Source organism: Vipera ursinii, assembly GCF_947247035.1.
Source record: "Vipera ursinii genome assembly, chromosome: 2".
Lineage (NCBI taxonomy): Eukaryota > Metazoa > Chordata > Lepidosauria > Squamata > Viperidae > Vipera > Vipera ursinii.
The window spans coordinates 90786414-90804106 of NC_139513.1; the positions used below are offsets into that span (position 1 = coordinate 90786414).

The window sequence follows — 17693 nt, forward strand, 5'->3', positions numbered from 1 at the left end:
AGACGCTTGCTCCTGGGGAGGAAAGCCATGGCAAATCTAGACAGCACACTAAAAAGCAGAGACATCACCCTGTCAACAAAAGTGCGTATAGTCAAGGCTATGGGCTTTCCAGTTGCAATGTATGGTAGTGAAAGTTGGACCATAAGAAAGGCTGAGCGCCAAAGAATTGAGGCCTTTGAACTGTGGTGCTGGAGAAGACTCCTGCGAGTCCCTTGGACTGCAAGGCGATCAAACCGGTCAGTCCTAGAGGAGATCAATCCTGACTGCTCTTTAGAAGGCCAGATCCTGAAGCTAAAACTCAAGTACTTTGGCCACCTAATGAGAAGGAAGGACTCCCTGGAGAAGAGCCTAATGCTGGGGAAGATCGAGGGCAATAGAAGAAGGGGACGACAGAGAATGAGGTGGCTGGATGGAGTCACTGAAGCAGTAGGCGTGAGCTTAAATGGACTCCAGAAGATGGTAGAGGACAGGAAGGCCTGGAGGAATGTTGTCCATAGGGTCGCGATGGGTCGGACACGACTTCGCAGCTAACAACAACAACAAAACAATTTTTAAAAATAAAGTACAAATTTTGAAAAGAAAGTAAAGTAATATATAAAAAAAGATGTAAGAAAGAGGAAAGAAAGATTTTTAAAAAGCTTATAAAGAAGTGGTTTTCAATTGTCTTAACAGCAGTTTCGAGTATATCCCAGAATTGTAGATCACGAAATAAGAAGCATCCAAAGATGCTTCTGTTAAACATATACTCCCTCTTTGATTCCATTTTTAACAACATGGGAGTGCACATTTTGGGGTTTAACAAGATTGTGTATTTCTGAATGCCTTCTTATTCCTTTCCACCTCTGAAGATCTTTTCAAAGTAAATTTTAGGGTAGAGGTCAAAAAAAAAATAAGTATGAAGATTATTCTGTAGCTCTTTGAAAAAGAACCACTTGATCTTAATATGTGGTTTAAGCAAGTTTTTGTGCATCTATATGCTCAAATTTATTTAAAAGTGTATGATGTGGTTTTTGAGAAATAATTGAGAGAATTTTCAAAGAATACAAGGACTGAGAGATTCCAAATATGAGACAGACTATTTTTCAAGTACTGTATTAAGTATGGATGTTGGAAAAGATGGACATGGAGGAAAAGGGAAGAAGTGAAAGAAACTAGAATGAAAGTAGATTGAGTACAGAAAAAGGAAGCAAAAATCCAGTATGAAGAAATCTTGAATCCTAAGTAATCTCAACAGAAGGAATGAAAGTGCGTGTAAGAAAGAGGATGCGGAAGCTGTTTGGAACAGAATTAAAAGAACTGCATAAGCATTTAGATTGAGACAGCTTCAGTTACCAAAGCAACTTTAGGTGAGCAATTATAGTTACAAATGACAGTAACAGCAACAAATATTACCAAGCCATGTCAGGGAGATAGTACTGCAGCTATGTACGTTCTGTAATTTCCTTGGTGTTAATTTTTCCATCCATTTCCAATAACCATCTTTCATTACTGACAGCTTTTTCACAAGCTATTTATTCAAATGATGTTAGCTCCTTTAGATATTGTCTTGTTTTTTACCCTGATTGGTATTATTTGAGCTTACACTATCCTTAATTTTCTTTTTAAGAATTCCCAGCTGGTTACCCCACCTTTACCTTTATGAGTCTATTCTCATGCAACTTCCTTATTATTTTTCTTAGCTTATTCAATTGGCCTTTTGAAAATCCACAGTTTGTGTTTATTTTTAATCAAGCTTTTTATTAAAAACAAATGCTCTTATCTATACCCAAACTCCTCACAACTTTCTGCCTTTCTTTACATACTATAGTAATATTGAGGTGAGAACTTGAGTGTCATCTAGTTTATGGTTCAATAAAGTCTGGAATAGATGGTGCTAGTCTACCTTTTGAATTGTGGGTGAAATCAAATGAAAGTTTTGACAAAATTGTTTATTTGACAAAATGATGTTTTATTCTTTTAGTTCTACATTTAGAAATTTGCTTAGATGCAAATTTAAGCAAATTACATATGGAATATTGTTTCCCTTATCTAGAAGAAAGATTACTGAAACTGTCACTTTTTATTCTATTTAACTATTACTCTGCAGGGTATTTTGAATACAGTTTACTGCTAGAGGAAAGAAGAATATTTTTCAAACATGTCCAAGGTTGATAAAATGAGCATTCTTGGTGTGAGGAGCTTTGGTGTGGAGGATAAAGATAAACAAGTTATCAGTTTCTTTAATCCTCTAACTATTTTGGTGGGTCCAAATGGTGCTGGAAAAACGGTAAGATTCAAGTGGGTTTAATTTCTTTTTAAATAAACTATACTTTCTTACCACCCATCCCAATGCTCAGAAGTGGCTTAATTCTGAGAATAAATACATTTTAAAATCTTAACTACAAATATCCCAAAAGAATTGTTGTTGTTAGCTGCGAAGTCGTGTCCGACCCATCGCGACCCTATGGACAACATTCCTCCAGGCCTTCCTGTCCTCTACCATCTTCTGGAGTCCATTTAAGCTCACGCCTACTGCTTCAGTGACTCCATCCAGCCACCTCATTCTCTGTCGTCCCCTTCTTCTCTTGCCCTCGATCTTTCCCAGCATTAGGCTCTTCTCCAGTGAGTCCTTCCTTCTCATTAGGTGGCCAAAGTACTTGAGTTTTAGCTTCAGGATCTGGCCTTCTAAAGAGCAGTCAGGATTGATCTCCTCTAGGACTGACCGGTTTGATCGCCTTGCGGTCCAAGGGACTCGCAGGAGTCTTCTCCAGCACCACAGTTCAAAGGCCTCAATTCTTTGGCGCTCAGCCTTTCTTATGGTCCAACTTTCACTGCCATACGTTGCAACTGGGAAGACCATAGCCTTGACTATACGCACTTTTGTTGACAGGGTGATGTCTCTGCTTTTTAGTGTGCTGTCTAGATTTGCCATGGCTTTCCTCCCCAGGAGCAAGCGTCTTTTAATTTCTTGGCTACAGTCCCCATCTGCAGTGATCTTGGAGCCCAGGAAAATAAAATCTGTCACTACCTCCATTTCTTCCCCATCTATTTGCCAGGAATTGAGAGGGCCAGATGCCATGATCTTGGTTTTCTTAATGTTAAGTTTCAATCCAAGTTTTGCACTCTCCTTCTTCACCTGTAACAAGAGGCTCTTTAGTTCTTCTTCACTTTCTGCCATTAGAGTGGTATCATCTGCATATCTTAGGTTGTTGATATTTCTTCCGGCAATCTTAATTCCAACTTTTGATTCATCTAGCCCTGCCTTTCTCATGATGTGCTCTGCATATAAGTTAAATAGGCAGGGCGACAGTATACAGCCTTGCCGGACTCCTTTCCCAATTTTGAACCAATCAGTGGTTCCGTGTCCAGTTCTCACTGTTGCTTCTTGACCCGCATATAGGTTTCTCAAGAGACAAATAAGATGGTCTGGTACTCCCATCTCTTTAAGAACTTGCCACAGTTTGTTATGATCCACACAATCAAAGGCTTTAGCATAGTCAATGAAGCAGAAGTAGATGTTTTTCTGGAACTCCCTAGCTTTCTCCATGATCCAGCGTATGTTGGCAATTTGATCTCTAGTTCCTCTGCCTCTTCGAAATCCTGCCTGCACTTCTGGTAGTTCTCGATCCACATACTGCTGAAGTCTAGCTTGTAGGATTTTAAGCATGACTTTACTAGCATGAGAAATGAGTGCAATGGTGCGATAGTTTGAACATTCTTTGGCACTGCCTTTCTTTGGAATTGGAATGTAAACTGATCTTTTCCAATCCTGTGGCCATTGTTGAGTTTTCCAAATTTGCTGGCAAATTGAGTGTAGCACTTTTACTGCATTGTCTTTTAAGATTTTGAATAGCTCAGCTGGAATACTGTCACTTCCACTAGCTTTGTTGTTGCTCAGCTTTTCTAAGGCCCACTTCACTTCACATTCTAGGATGTCTGGCTCGAGGTCAGTGACCACCTCATTGTGATTATCAGGGACGTTAAGCTCATTCTTGTATAGTTCTTCTGTGTAATTTTGCCACCTCTTCTTAATCTCTTCTGCCTCTGTTAGGTCCCTGCCATTTTGGTCCTTTATCATGCCCATTTTTGCATTAAACGTTCCCTTCATTTCTCCAATTTTCTTGAAAAGATCTCTGGTCCTCCCTATTCTATTATTTTCTTCTATTTCTTTGCACTGTTCATTGAAGAAGGCATTCTTATCTCTTCTAGCTATTCTCTGGAATTCTGCATTCAATTGGGTGTATTCTCCCAAAAGAATAATAAATAACAAAATTGGGAATTATGTCTTATGAAGAAGAGTGGTATTCTGTTTGTCATTTACCTTGAAGATTAGCTCCTTACAAATATATATATTTTTTAACAATGACATTGAAAGAACAAATTGTATAGAATATATATTTTCTTTTGAAGAGATACATCATCAAAACTTCTGTGTGCTCATTTACAGATCGATTGTTTAATTTGCACAAGTACCAAGATCCTGCCCTTTCTTTTCTCTCCATCCCACTGGTTACTTCTTTTTTCTTTTCTCTTTATTCTTCCTAACCTGTCTTGTCTCTTGACCATATCTTTTTTTTCTCCCTTCATTCTCCTAAATTTGTGGCTGCTTTTTTTAAGGTAACACCAATTAACTTTTTACTTATATTTTAATTGTGCAACAGATAAACTCTCATCACACGCAAAGTGTTTATGAGCAGGTTAACTATAACGCTAAATTTTTTAAAAAACATGACTGCACAGCACACATGCATTTTTAAAGTAATTTGTACATTCATTCCAATTTATCTACCTGCTCTATATTTAGCGGAAATTTTGAATGTGTCCATGGATTTCTAACTGTTCCAAGGTGTTAATGTATGTTTCTTATTTAGTGTATTTTACATTTAAGAACATGACTGTGGAAAATAGCAAGACACTTCTTTCTATACAGGAGGATGTTTTGAAAGAACTAACTATAAACATTTTGCTATCTCATTTGTTTAACAATATACACAAGAAGTCAGCTTGTGTCAAATGCATAACATCTTGCAATTCTGTACAAATCTGTTGGTGGAAATTCTTGCTAATAGAAGTGATCAGCAAAGCTCTGTATAGTTCTTCTGATAGCATCAGCATCATTATATGAGTAAATCATTTATATCATTTCTTAGACATATGGGAAGGTTGTAGAAAATAATACATGAAGTAGTCTACTTTTTTAATCTGCTCATCTAGACATAGTCATTTAGTGGCTATTAAATATATTTCTGATGCTTGTTTCCATTTCATTAGACCATCATAGAATGCCTCAAATATATTTGCACTGGGGACTTCCCACCTGGCAGCAAAGGAAATTCATTTGTCCATGATCCAAAAGTAAGTAATTCGGTTGCTAGTTTGTTTGTCTAGTAAACCGCAGTATAGATTAAGTTGATGAGGAACTTGTAGTTCCCTATTTCAAGAAAAATGACAATTGTTATTTTCTATGTTGTGCCTTGAGTTGCACTGTCCCTATTTGAAGAGCATATTTAAGCATAAATGTAAACAATGGATTAAAATGTTTTTCACCAGAAAAATTGCATTATAAATCCGTTGGAAAAATACAAAATATTACCATAGACACAGAAATGTGAAATCACAGCTGCCAGTACTTAGTTGGTGTTTGGCATACTATATGTGCAGATCCAGGCAATGTGTCCTTTTGTAATTGACAGATGGAAATTTCGTCAGCGCACATACCTTTACAATTCTGTTCTCATGACAACTTCCTTAGGATTTTTAAAAATTCATTAGCCTTCTTTGGGATGTTTAAGATTTTTTTTTCATCCTCAGATTTGCTTGCATGCAGCTGACAATGATTTTCTCATGCAATAAAGTATTGACTAAGGTTTCTTGTCCTCATGCTTCTCCTTGTGTGTCTCAAATCTGTTCAAAAAGAGCCCCTCAACTCTGGAGAGGAAATAGAGGAAATTCAGTCCATTGTCAGTGTCCAATACCCAGAAAACAACTTTTAAATCTCTGCTTCCACTTTTATTATAAATAAACATGGTTAAAGAGGTGATTTACGAGAAGAAACCGTTGGTCTTCCTGGACCTGTAAGCAAGCTGAACCAATTCTTAAATGCATTTTCCACAGGTTGCCAATGAAACAGATGTCAGAGCTCAAATAAGACTTCAATTTCATGATGTTAATGGAGAGCTTGTTGCTGTTCAGCGGTCCATGGTATGTTCTCAGAAAGGAAAGAAGACAGAATTTAAAACTCTTGAAGGAATAATTACAAGAATAAAGTGAGTGAATTATCATATTTTTTAAATTGGATGTGATCTTGGGATTATATCAGTGCATAAGTGTAATTGTATGTCTCATAACAAAGTATAGATGTACCTTCTATTTTTACATGCCACCAAAAGAATTGTAATCTTGTACCAAGTTGCGATTGGAATCTTTTCTAAATATGTTTATTTTACTTGATGCTTCCTGTTCTTTTCCATTACATTGATTTAACTGAGCAAATAATATAACTAACAATGTATGTTTTTCTTCTCTGATATTGAAAAGAGCTGTAGTGTCCTTATATATGATATATTGGAAAACAATAAACGTAAGAATATAAAAAATCAAATAGTCATGAAATATATGGAATAAAACAAGGGACCGTGAGTTCTAGTCCTGCCTTAGGCACGAAGCCAATGGGATGACTTTAGCTAGTTGTTCTTTGTCAGCCGTAGAAAAAAAGGTAACGCTAAGCCACCGTCAAATATCTTACCAAGAAATCTGCAAGGATTTGTCCAGGCAATCATAGCAGTCAACACTGATTTGAAGTGACCAAAAAAAAACCCCACACAAAAAAATAAGAAAATTGTGTATATAATGTTTAGCATTCACTTGCTGTGTTTTTGTGCCTATGTTCATACAGGCATGGGGAGAAAGTCAGTCTGAGCTCCAAGTGCGCGGAAATCGACCGAGAGATGATTGCTGCCCTTGGAGTTTCTAAGTCTGTAATTAATAATGTCATTTTCTGCCATCAAGAAGAATCCAACTGGCCTCTAAGTGAAGGAAAGGCCCTGAAACAGAAATTCGATGAGATCTTTTCAGCGACAAGGTAATCTATACTTGTGCCTTCTTGAGTAAGAAAGATTAAAATGAGTCAAATAACCTTTAATATTGAATTAATAAAAGGTTGTCTATGGAAGTTATAGATACAATTTTAGTTAAAAATCACCCTACGTTTTCCTTTCCAAAAGGTATATTAAGGCTTTGGAAACGCTTCGTCAGGTGCGCCTGAAGCAAGGGCAGCGGGTGAAAGAATGTCAGGTGGAGCTGAAGTACTTGAAGCAGAATAAAGAAAAGGCACAGGAGATCCAGAATCAGCTAACTGGCAGGGAAACTCAGTTAGCTGCCTCCAAAGAAAATGTCAGACATATTGAAAACCAACTAGAGCCTCTGAAGGTGATTTACTATTTGTAATATGTTGATTAAATGGATGTGTCCTCAGAGCTGGCAACTTGAAACTTTTTATTTCAGCTTGGTCGCTGATTCCAAATTGTCACCCTAATTTAAAGGTGTGCTTAATTAATGAAATGAAACATGAAAAAGCATGAAGAGAACATTAAGTTGAATATATTTTTTTAAAAAACACAAAATTGGATATTTGAAAGTTGGGACTAGTCAGCCATTTGTCCAAAATGGTATAGATTTTCCTGCCTCAGATGACCTCCAAGGGCCCTTTCTACTACTACTACTACTACTTATTATTATTATTATTATTATTATTATTATTATTATTATTATTATTATTATTATTATTATTCATATAGATGGCAGCCTGAGCTCCATGCCCACCTTAAAAATGTGGTGGTTGAAGATGGGAGAGAGCTTTGCTTGCTTCCTTCTTGAGAGCCCAAATGGCTAATTCCTTCACGGGCTTTATTTACAAGGTTGTTTTATCATCCCTCCTAATTGTTATGCAGCTTCTTTACATTAAATATTTATTCCTTTCTCAGAACTCTTTGATGGAAATAGAACAGAATCTTGTAAAAGTGATGAGACTTGATAATGAAAGCAAAGCTCTGGAAAGTCGGAGAAAGCAGATGGAAAGGGATAATCAAGACCTGCAAGAAAAAATGGAGAAGGTTTGTTTGTATTGTTTTATGTTTGCATGAAGTAGAATACATAAACTGCATTTACTAATGAAGAACATTTGTAGCTCAGGGTTGAAATGAGAGGTCCTTGGTGCTCTCTGAGCTTGGTTGTCCTCTTTCAGACATTTCATTACCCAAACTAGGTACCATCATTGGTGCTACTGCATGTGAACGCTATGCTGACCCAATGGTAAAGGTTAGGTTTTTGTTCCCAGCAGCTGTCCTGTTTATGATCAGTCATCCCTCTTGCATATGCTATTACTATTGCAATGTTTTTAGTGAGCAAATCCACAGGTAAGCGGTACAGCAACATTCAGAACTGAGATAAGAGCTAGATTAGGAAAAAGGTTTTCCCAGCCCACTGCGGTATTTGTCAGTCTTCGTGGTAACAATGCGGCCTTGTGGGTTGGGTTTTTAGTTTAGTAAAGGCAGTCATAATCATCTACTTCTTTACGTCATATCGTCTTTGGCCTTTGCAAGACTCCCACTCTGAAAAAGATATATTATTTCTAAAAGTTTTTTTCTCTCCTACATTGCAATGTTAGGTTTTCCAAGGAAGCGATGAGCAACTTAGAAGGATGTATCAAAACCATCAGAAAACCGTGAGAGAAAAGGAGAAGCGGTTTGTGGAGTGTCAGCGAGAACTGGAGGCAGTAAACAAAGAATGCCAAAGATTTAATAAAGAAAAATCAGAATTACTAGTTGAACAAGGTACATTTTTGTTAACCTTTTAGTGCATGTTAGTAGTGAAATTGATACGAGTATTTTTTATTTTATATATAACTTATAAAGATTTTAGCAGGAGCTGCATTGGTTACTGATCTGCTTCCAGGTGCTATTCAAGATGCTGGCTTTAAAACCCTACATGGCTTGGCACCAGGTTATTTGAAGGACTGCCTCTCCCCAGTTAAATCTACTTGACCCACCAGGGTGGGAGGGCAGAACATGTTGTGGGTCCTATCTATTAGGGAAATCGGGGGGGGGACCAAGAAAAAGGGTCTGAAAAAGAAAAAGTGATCGCTTTCTCTCTCTCTTTGGAATGAATATAATCCCCTCAGACTTAAGGTTGGCCCCCAACTTGTTACTTTTCCAGAAGACCCCTAAGTTGGAGGCTGATACATATAAAATTAAATGATTGGTATGATTATACTTTTTGGAGTGGGTGAGAGGTGGCACTATATCAGTTTATGCTTTGGATTTTTTTGTAACCCACACGTAGTCACCATGTGTTGGATGACTGTATAAATTTGTTTAATAAATAAATAAACATTGATTATAGTAGTAAAATTTAATAAAAACTAAACTTAAAAAGCATAGAAGAAAGTAAAAATGCAAGAAAAAGAAGAAAGAAAAATGTATAATAAAAAGTAGTATATAAAGAAGTGACTTTCAACCTTGATCACAACAAGCATAAATTTTGTGATTCTTCACCTCCTGTAAGGTTACAAACATTTATCTCTTCATCCCATCTCTTTATCTGTGAACAAATCCATGAAACATCATCTTTTCAGTCCTGGTATCATCAGAAAGTTCATAAAAGATTGCCAGAAGTAACAATCTACCTTGTTTCAACCTTGATCAAATAAGCCAACTTTATAATCCTTCTTTTTACTTTTAAGTCTTAATCTTTAGTACATTCAAATATTGTCGTAGGATTTTATTTCTTTCATTTTTTCCCCTCCCATCTCATATACTGTAGTTCTTCTTTAACAAGCCTTCTTTGTAAATCCAGTAGGAAAAAAAATATTCAAATTACTTTCTTGGTTTGTCATTTTTGTTTGCCTTTAAAATTTGAAAGCCTCAGCCAATTTCTTTTGTAAATCCAGTGGAACGTCCTTTTCTAAGTCATTCTCCTGGTCTGTCAGTTATAAATCCACTTTCAATACCATCTCTTATCTTGTCAAATAATTGGTCAAATCTCTGTCATTTCTTCTGTTACATCTTTTGGGTTCAGTCCATCCCAACACCAGTTTAATTGACTTACTAACTTAAATTATAATTTGGTAAAGGAGGATGGCCACATAAATTGTCATTCATATTTAACATGAGTGTGGCCTCAGCAGCTCAGCTAAAGTTACACATATCTAAATTAGAAGATGGCATCAAATTTTCACTGTGATCATGTAACAGATCCTAGTCCTTTTCCAGGAATGTTCATAATTCATATAAGAAGCTTTCAGAAGAGATATGAGGAAATTGCAACAAAAAAATTCAGAATCAGCCTCCTCCTCCTCCTCCTCCTTTACCTGACAATTATAGTGAGCTGCAATAAGAACTCAGGTTGAATCAATTATATAACAATTAATTTATCTACTTCTGCTTACTTATATAATATATAGATTTCTCATGCAACATCTTTAAGAATGAAATGTTTGTTATTGTGGCAATCAGTGCTTTCTAATGATTGATTGTGTAGTTCACACCTTGAGAGGACTTGGGGAAATATGCTACAGCATATAACTTATATACTGTATATTCTGTAGCATATGATATATATATATATGCTACCGTATATAAATTTCTAGTTATAAACACAGTGTCAGTCTGTTAAGAATAACAATCATAGCTAATATATTAAAGCTGTTACGTTGAATTTTAAGGAATGTGCTCATGGTTACATTATGAAAGATCTTTGTGTCTTCTTTCTTGACTGTCCTGTTTCCTTATCAGTTATAAAGCTATATTTTCTTTATTTGGGACCTTCTGCTTGTGTATATACACACACCTTGAACTATGTTGTCGTTTAAGATCTCTCTTGTCCTGTGTCTCTTACTCTTCTGTCTAGGTACAACAAACCAGTAATTCACTGTAATATGATAGCTTTGAAATTAATTAACTACCGTGTTTCCCCAAAAATAAGACCGGGTCTGATTATTATTTTTTTTCCTTGCTTCCAAAAGAAGCACCAGGACTTATTTTGGGGGGATGTCTTACCTCTGGCATCGCCAGCATCACCCAGCAGGTCCACTTCTTCTGCAGCCGAAGGAGCAGCTTCATTCTGTAGCTGCATTCCAGCCAGCATTTTGTAGTCAGGCCTTTCCGTAAGACCACTTCATCCGAGTACTGAGCTATGGATTGAATCCATAGCTTGATCCTCGGCTGCAGAGGTCTTGCAGAATCGAGCGATGGATTGAATCCATCGCTCGGTTCTTGGCTACAGTGGCTTTCTGGAAAGGCCTGTGACTGAGAAATACAGGCCTGGCTGCAGAGGACGCCGCAGAAGAAGTAGGCCATCGAGGAGAGGCCTGGGTGCGGGGTGTGTGGGGGCAGCTCCATACACCCCACCCCCATCCTAGCTTGATTTTTTAGGTGTATGCCTCACCCCGAAACTAGGGCTTATTTTTGGAGTAGGGTTTATATTAGGCCCACCCCCAAAAATCAAGCTAGAGTTTATTTTCGGGGTAGACCTTACTTTCGGGGAAACACGGTACAATTTGGACTTTCCAATTGTCGGTTTTTTCCACCACAGAATTAATTTTACTTGATGATTACACAACTAGTGGGTTTTTTTCCTATTTATATGTAGATAACAATTTACCGTTTCTTTAATCTGATCAACAGTCCTGTAAAACCTTGAATACATATATGTTTAAACTCTGTTTTTTCTGCGAAGGTCGTCTTCAGTTACAAGCAGATCGTTACCAGCAGCATATTAGAACCCGAGATTCGTTAATTCAGTCTTTGGCAGCTCAGTTGGAATTGGAAGGATTTGAAAGAGCACCTTTGAATGAAAGACAAATCAATAGTTTTCAGAGGCTGGTAAAAGAGAGACAGGACAAAGATATAGAAACTGCTAATAATTTAATGGTAAATATTTGAATTTGTACATTTTTAAAGGCTCAGTTGGTCTAAAATAGGAAAATCTCTGTATTCCAAGTTGCAGTGAGATTAGGATGTAAATAAAAACATATTTCTTTAAAGTACACTTAAACAGTAGGTTGTAGGAAAATTCACATCAGTCAGTGATAGTGTATACCGTTTTCTTTTTGGTTATAACTGGAGAAAAGTGAACTAGATAGTAGAAAGTAGGGATGGCATTATATTTGGCAGACGTAAGAAAAAATAACCAGTAAGAACAAAGTCTTGGGTTTTGCTTTTTCTGGTTGTTGTTTTTCTTCACTTCAATATATTTCTGTGGTAGCAAAATATCACAGGCACTATTTTTGAATAGCTACAGGTAGTCCTCAACTTACAACATTCATTTAGCAACCTTTTCAAGTTACAACGGCATTGAAAAAAGTGACTTATGACCGTTTTTCATACTTATAACCATTGCAGCATCCTCATGATCAAGTGATCAAAATTCAGACTCTTGGCAACTAACTTGTTTTTATGACAGTTTTTTTATTACATTTATATCCCGCCCTTCTCCGAAGACTCAGGGCGGCTTACAAGCTTAGCAGTAGCCTTCATTCTATGTATATGCCTGCTTATTAGGGCTTTCACACACCCCCGCAAGCGGCATTATTACAAAGTCAGCTTATTGCCCCCAACAATCTGGGTCCTCATTTTACCTACCTTGGAAGGATGGAAGGCTGAGTCAACCTTGAGCCTGGTGGGATGCGAACCTGCACTAATTGCAGGCAGCTGGTGTTACTTAAGGAGGCATTAGCCCACTGTTCCACCAAGGAACCAAGTTGCCGTATCAGGGTCATGTGATCATGGAATTGGGTATGTCTAGTCTAATGAAGAGAAGGGCGATGGGGGGACATGATAGCAGTGCTCCAATATCTCGGGGGCTGCCACAAAGAAGAGGGAGTCAAGCTATTCTCCAAAGCACCTGAAGGCAGGACAAGAAGCAACGGATGGAAACTAGTCAAGGAGAGAAGCAACCTAGAACTAAGGAGAAACTTCCTCACAGTTAGAACAAATAACCTGTGGAACAACCTGCCTCCAGAAGCTGTGAATGCCCCAAAACTGAAGTTTTTAAGAAGAGACTGGACAGCCATTTGTCTGAAATGGTATAGGGTTTCCTGCCTGAGCAGGGGGTTGGACTAGGGCCCTTCCATCATCATTATAATCATCATTACCACCACCACCACCTTTTGTAACCTTCTGACAAGCAAAGTCAATGGGGAACCCAGATTCACTTTAACAACCATGTTACTAACTTAACAACTGCAGTGATTCACTTAAATGTGTCAAGAAAGGTCATAAAATGGAGCAAAATTCACAACAAACGTCTCCCTGAGCAATGGAAATTTGGGGCTCAATTGTGGTCGTAATTCGAGGACTACCTGTAAAGAGAAATGTATTATATGCACATTAATTACAAATTTCCCTTTCCTGATATGTTAATCTGCCAGTGCAACAAAGTTAGGTGGTGAGAAACCTGGGGTTAATTTGCGACATGCCATGCTCCAAAAGCAAAGCACTTATTTCAGACAAAAGGCATGTATAAGAGGGATTCTATCTCAGTCCTTATTGGTGGCTTTTATTGGCTTTTTAACATAAAACATTGTTTTAAACAGTAAATGTATATACATTAAAGTAGATTAATAAATAAATAGTAGGTTAGCTTGGGCCATATATGTATATAAGTTATCACAAATTTAGTTAGGTTCAGTATAGTAAAATATTAACATTAAACAGCATTAATTGTGGGACATTTCTTAATTTTACTATGTTTGGATTAGGTTTTTTTTTAACTTAGCCCTAAATAATTGTTCATAGAGTCAGTAGTGACAGAATTATTTTCAGAACATGGAAAATGGGAATTATATGAGCATTTGTACATAATGTATAATATTATTACTTAATTTGATGCCATTTAATTGCAGAGGAACCCACTTGCATGGGCCTAATTTTGTAATATTGTTTAGATTACAACCTTTGCTTAAATAAACTGTGATTTTATCTTTTAATCAGAAAGAATTTGGCGAGAAGGAAACAATGAAGCAGAAACAAATTGATAAAATAAGGGATAAAAAAACTGGACTTGAAAAAACCATTGTCCTAAAGTCAGATATTCAGAATAAGAAACAAGTTGAAGTAAAGAATCTAAAACAGGAATTACATCAGCTTGAAGGATCCTCAAGTCGACTCCTAGAACTGGATCAAGAACTTACAAAAGCAGTAAGCCTTGGTTAAGAAACTATATGTGATAAAACTAAAGGATAAACATAGCTCTTCGCATCCATGGTTTGTTCTAAATACTCTCTAAATCCGTATTCTAAAACTAGTTTTCCCTCTTAACAAGTAGGAAGATATTAAACTCACAGCTCCCCCATGCAGCCCAATTCCAAGCAGGCCATACATTGAGGCTCCCTTTGATGTTGATATGTGAAGAAGGTGCCACCAAAATATCTTCTTATTTATCACCTTATTAAATGTCGGATATCAGAACAGAACACAAGAGGCTACTTTGGTATAGTCAAGAGTTTGAGCACATCACCTTTTTTCACCTGCGTGTGTGAAAAAAAATAACATCAGCTTGAGAAGGGCACACTTAATGTAGCCCTTTCTCTGAACTGACCTATTTCTATATTCAGATGCTTTTTCCATAGGAGAGTGCTATTGTGGTAATAATGACTGAGAGATGTTTTATTCTTTGGCTACAATCCAGTATATATTGCTAGGATTAGCATTAATTCAGTGAATACAGTTCTAATCTGTTCATTAGAGCAGGGCTTTTCAACCTTTTCACAGATTGTACCATTTTTAGAACATGACAATATTTGAGTACCACCAGTGCTTAGCAAGGTGTCAAAAACTTGATGACTAAAAAAAAGGGGGGGTTGGATTTTACTGATTAGATTCATTTGTTCTTATAGAAATGGCTAGTTTATAATATTATGGAAAAGTAAAAAGTTGAGGCTTAATGTTAATGCTTCCTTCTATTGCAACAGAGGAAGTATGTTCTTTTTCCCTCCTCCCCCTCATTTTCCCCCCTTTTTCCTCCCCACTATGTCCTACTATTTGCTTTTGTATTTTATTCTATAATCTAATAAAATATTACAAACTGTAGAAAAAAAGTACCAGTTTTAATTTCTTTAGTGGCTGTTCCTTTGCTGAATCACTTTCCCTTTGCACTGACAAGTTGTATGATGAATTTATCCATGTTTATTAATATGCATCACTACCAGCCAGCTCAGGGGTCTTCAAACTTGGCACTTTTAAGACTTGTGGACTTCAACTCCCAGAATTCCTCAGCCATCATCGCTGGATGAGGAATTCTGGGAGTTGAAGTCCACAGGTCTTAAAGTTGCTACGTTTGTAGACCCCTGAGGTAGCTGAGCTCTTCCACAGCGTAGTAAGAATGCACCCCCCCCAAAAAAAAACCCTTCCCTGTACCCTTAAAGACACAGGAATCAAGTGCAAAGCAAGAAAATAAAGAAATACAAACTCCGTTTTTTTCTCTTTAAGCTGCCTCAGGTGTGTCACGTCACAATGTTGTAATCCTAAACAGAAAGGCTCTGGCAATTGAGAAAAGCTTTAGCTTTTTATTAAGCCAGTTTATCTTCAAAGAAAACTTTCTAAAAGCCACAGACAGACTCAATTAAAGGGGGTAAAACTAATTACATTTGTTTAAAGGGATTAAACCTTTCCAGTTGTCTTTTTTCCCCTTCCCCTACCCAAACCATGTTCTTTTATAGCCTCTCTTCTCCCCCACGCCTTTTTTTTTCTTCTGTTCACCTCCAACTCTGAACTGCTTCTGGAAGCACCAATCAGCTGGAGCCTTGCTGGTTCCTGGTGCTTCTGCCGAGCCCAGACAGTCCTGCAGCTGCAGCTGCCTCTCCTTCTCCCTCAGGCTTGGCTCACTTAGGCTCATTCCCCTCCCCTGCTACACTTGGCTAGCAATCATGTACCACCTGCCATGTGGCAAAGTACCACAAGTGGTACGTGTACCACTGGTTCAAAAGCCCTGCATTAGAATATGTATACCTAAATGGAGGAGGGGGAAAAATCTGCTTTTTTATTTCTCTTTAGAAACATGAATTAGCTGAAGCTGAGAAAAATTGCAACGTTGAAACCCTAGAAATGGAAATTAAAGAACTGCAAAGAGAAAAGGAAAATTTGGACAGTACTCTTCGGAAACTGGATAAAGAGATGGAACAACTGAACCTGAATACTACAATTATAACCCAAATGGATATGCTGAAAAAAGATAAAGTAGTATATTTTATTGGATACTCCTATATGCTTGAAATATTTAGCACAGATAATATCTCGTTTGCATGAAAGCAACAGCTAGTTCAAATGTAATGCCTGAGCCATCATTTGGAGTACTCAGATTAACATTATTTCCCACATCTATGAAGTAGCAAACAATGTTTATTTTAAAGTAATGACAAACAAATATTGAAAATCTTTAAAGCTTTCTATATATATTTTGCTATTAAGTCTTAGCTAGTTCAGTATTTAAAGACCAAGGAAATGCTTTCTTGCTTTTAAGCAATCGTATTGTTGTTTCTTTTTTTAAGGCTGACAAAGAAGAACAAATCAGAAAAATTAAATTCAGACACAGTGAAGAATTAATCTGCTTATTAGGATTTTTTCCAAGCAAAAATCAGCTTGAAGATTGGCTTCATTCAAAAGTTAAAGAAATTAATCAGACAAGAGACAAACTCGCCAAGCTCAAGTGAGTATTAATTCTATTTGATACTGTAGTGAAGTGTGGGGATTAACATTAATTAGATCTGTCTTTCACTTTTTGATCATTAGTACAGAATACAGTGTCGTGGTCCCGACCGACAGAGACGAATAAAGCAGAACTCCCAAGGCTTGAAAATTCCTTAAAGAACATGTTTATTAGTTACATAGTATTGGTACAATCAAAAGTGAAACCAAGTCTGAATACAGAAGTAACAATTACCTGATTACAAAGTATAATGTCTCACCCACAAGACTATGCAAGCCTCTCAGGGCTTCCCCCATCCTCCTGTGGTAACCCCCCCCCCACACACACACACTCTATCTGAGACTCTCTGTTGTGACTCAGGGCCAGCCTGTGGGTCCGACAGCCGACTCCGATGTATCGGATGACTCAGATGAGGGGGAGGGAAACGAACCGGCTGATGATGGTTTGGAGGCTTTGCAGAGCCCTCAGCCGGGGACCTCTTCTCAGCTGCGTGAGCCCGAGAGTGCGGAGGAAGATGACCCACAGCTGGCCCTGTTCAAGGACACCCGACGCAGGAGGCAGTCGAGCAGGAACAAACAAAGAAAGGCTGTGGGACTCCTCGGGAGGAGGCACAGGGAGACCACGCCCTGAGCTCTCTATAAAAGGAGTGTTTGGGGAGGGGCTGGTTGCTGAAAGCAACTTTTCCTCTTGAGAAGACAAGCTCTAGTGTTTTTGTTAACTGCGTAATTAAATCTTGGCAGATGCCTTTTAGCCTTGGACGCTCTCCAGTCTCTTCTTTCTGAATAGGGGTTTGCCTTACTACAAGGCCAGAAGAGGGCTGGTTCAGAACAGTTTTGCTTTCAGCCACCCACCCCTTATTACTACGATGGAGCAGCTTCTTGCCGAGAATGCCCAGCTCACCCAGCAACTCACTTTGCTGGCAGCTCAGGTGGCTCAACTGCAAGCTCAGGTACATGCTGCACCCCCACCCAGGAGGAAATGTCAGATAGCTATGCCGGATAAATTTGCTGGTA

At 37.8% G+C, this 17693-nt stretch overlaps 1 protein-coding gene across 1 annotated transcript in view; it reads left to right on the forward strand.

Annotated features, from left to right (window-relative positions):
• The first annotated feature begins 1091 nt into the window (after window positions 1-1091).
• Window positions 1092-17693, forward strand: part of RAD50 (RAD50 double strand break repair protein) — a 51853-nt gene continuing 35251 nt past the window's right edge. Inside the window, exons 1-12 of the mRNA XM_083354372.1 lie at window positions 1092-1346; window positions 2087-2266; window positions 5251-5334; window positions 6094-6245; window positions 6875-7060; window positions 7203-7407; window positions 7962-8090; window positions 8645-8810; window positions 11713-11906; window positions 13968-14174; window positions 16029-16211; window positions 16523-16680. Coding sequence (XP_083210498.1) covers window positions 2138-2266; window positions 5251-5334; window positions 6094-6245; window positions 6875-7060; window positions 7203-7407; window positions 7962-8090; window positions 8645-8810; window positions 11713-11906; window positions 13968-14174; window positions 16029-16211; window positions 16523-16680 — 1793 coding nt within the window. The 5' untranslated portion in view covers window positions 1092-1346; window positions 2087-2137. The remainder of the gene's footprint in view (window positions 1347-2086; window positions 2267-5250; window positions 5335-6093; window positions 6246-6874; window positions 7061-7202; window positions 7408-7961; window positions 8091-8644; window positions 8811-11712; window positions 11907-13967; window positions 14175-16028; window positions 16212-16522; window positions 16681-17693) is intronic.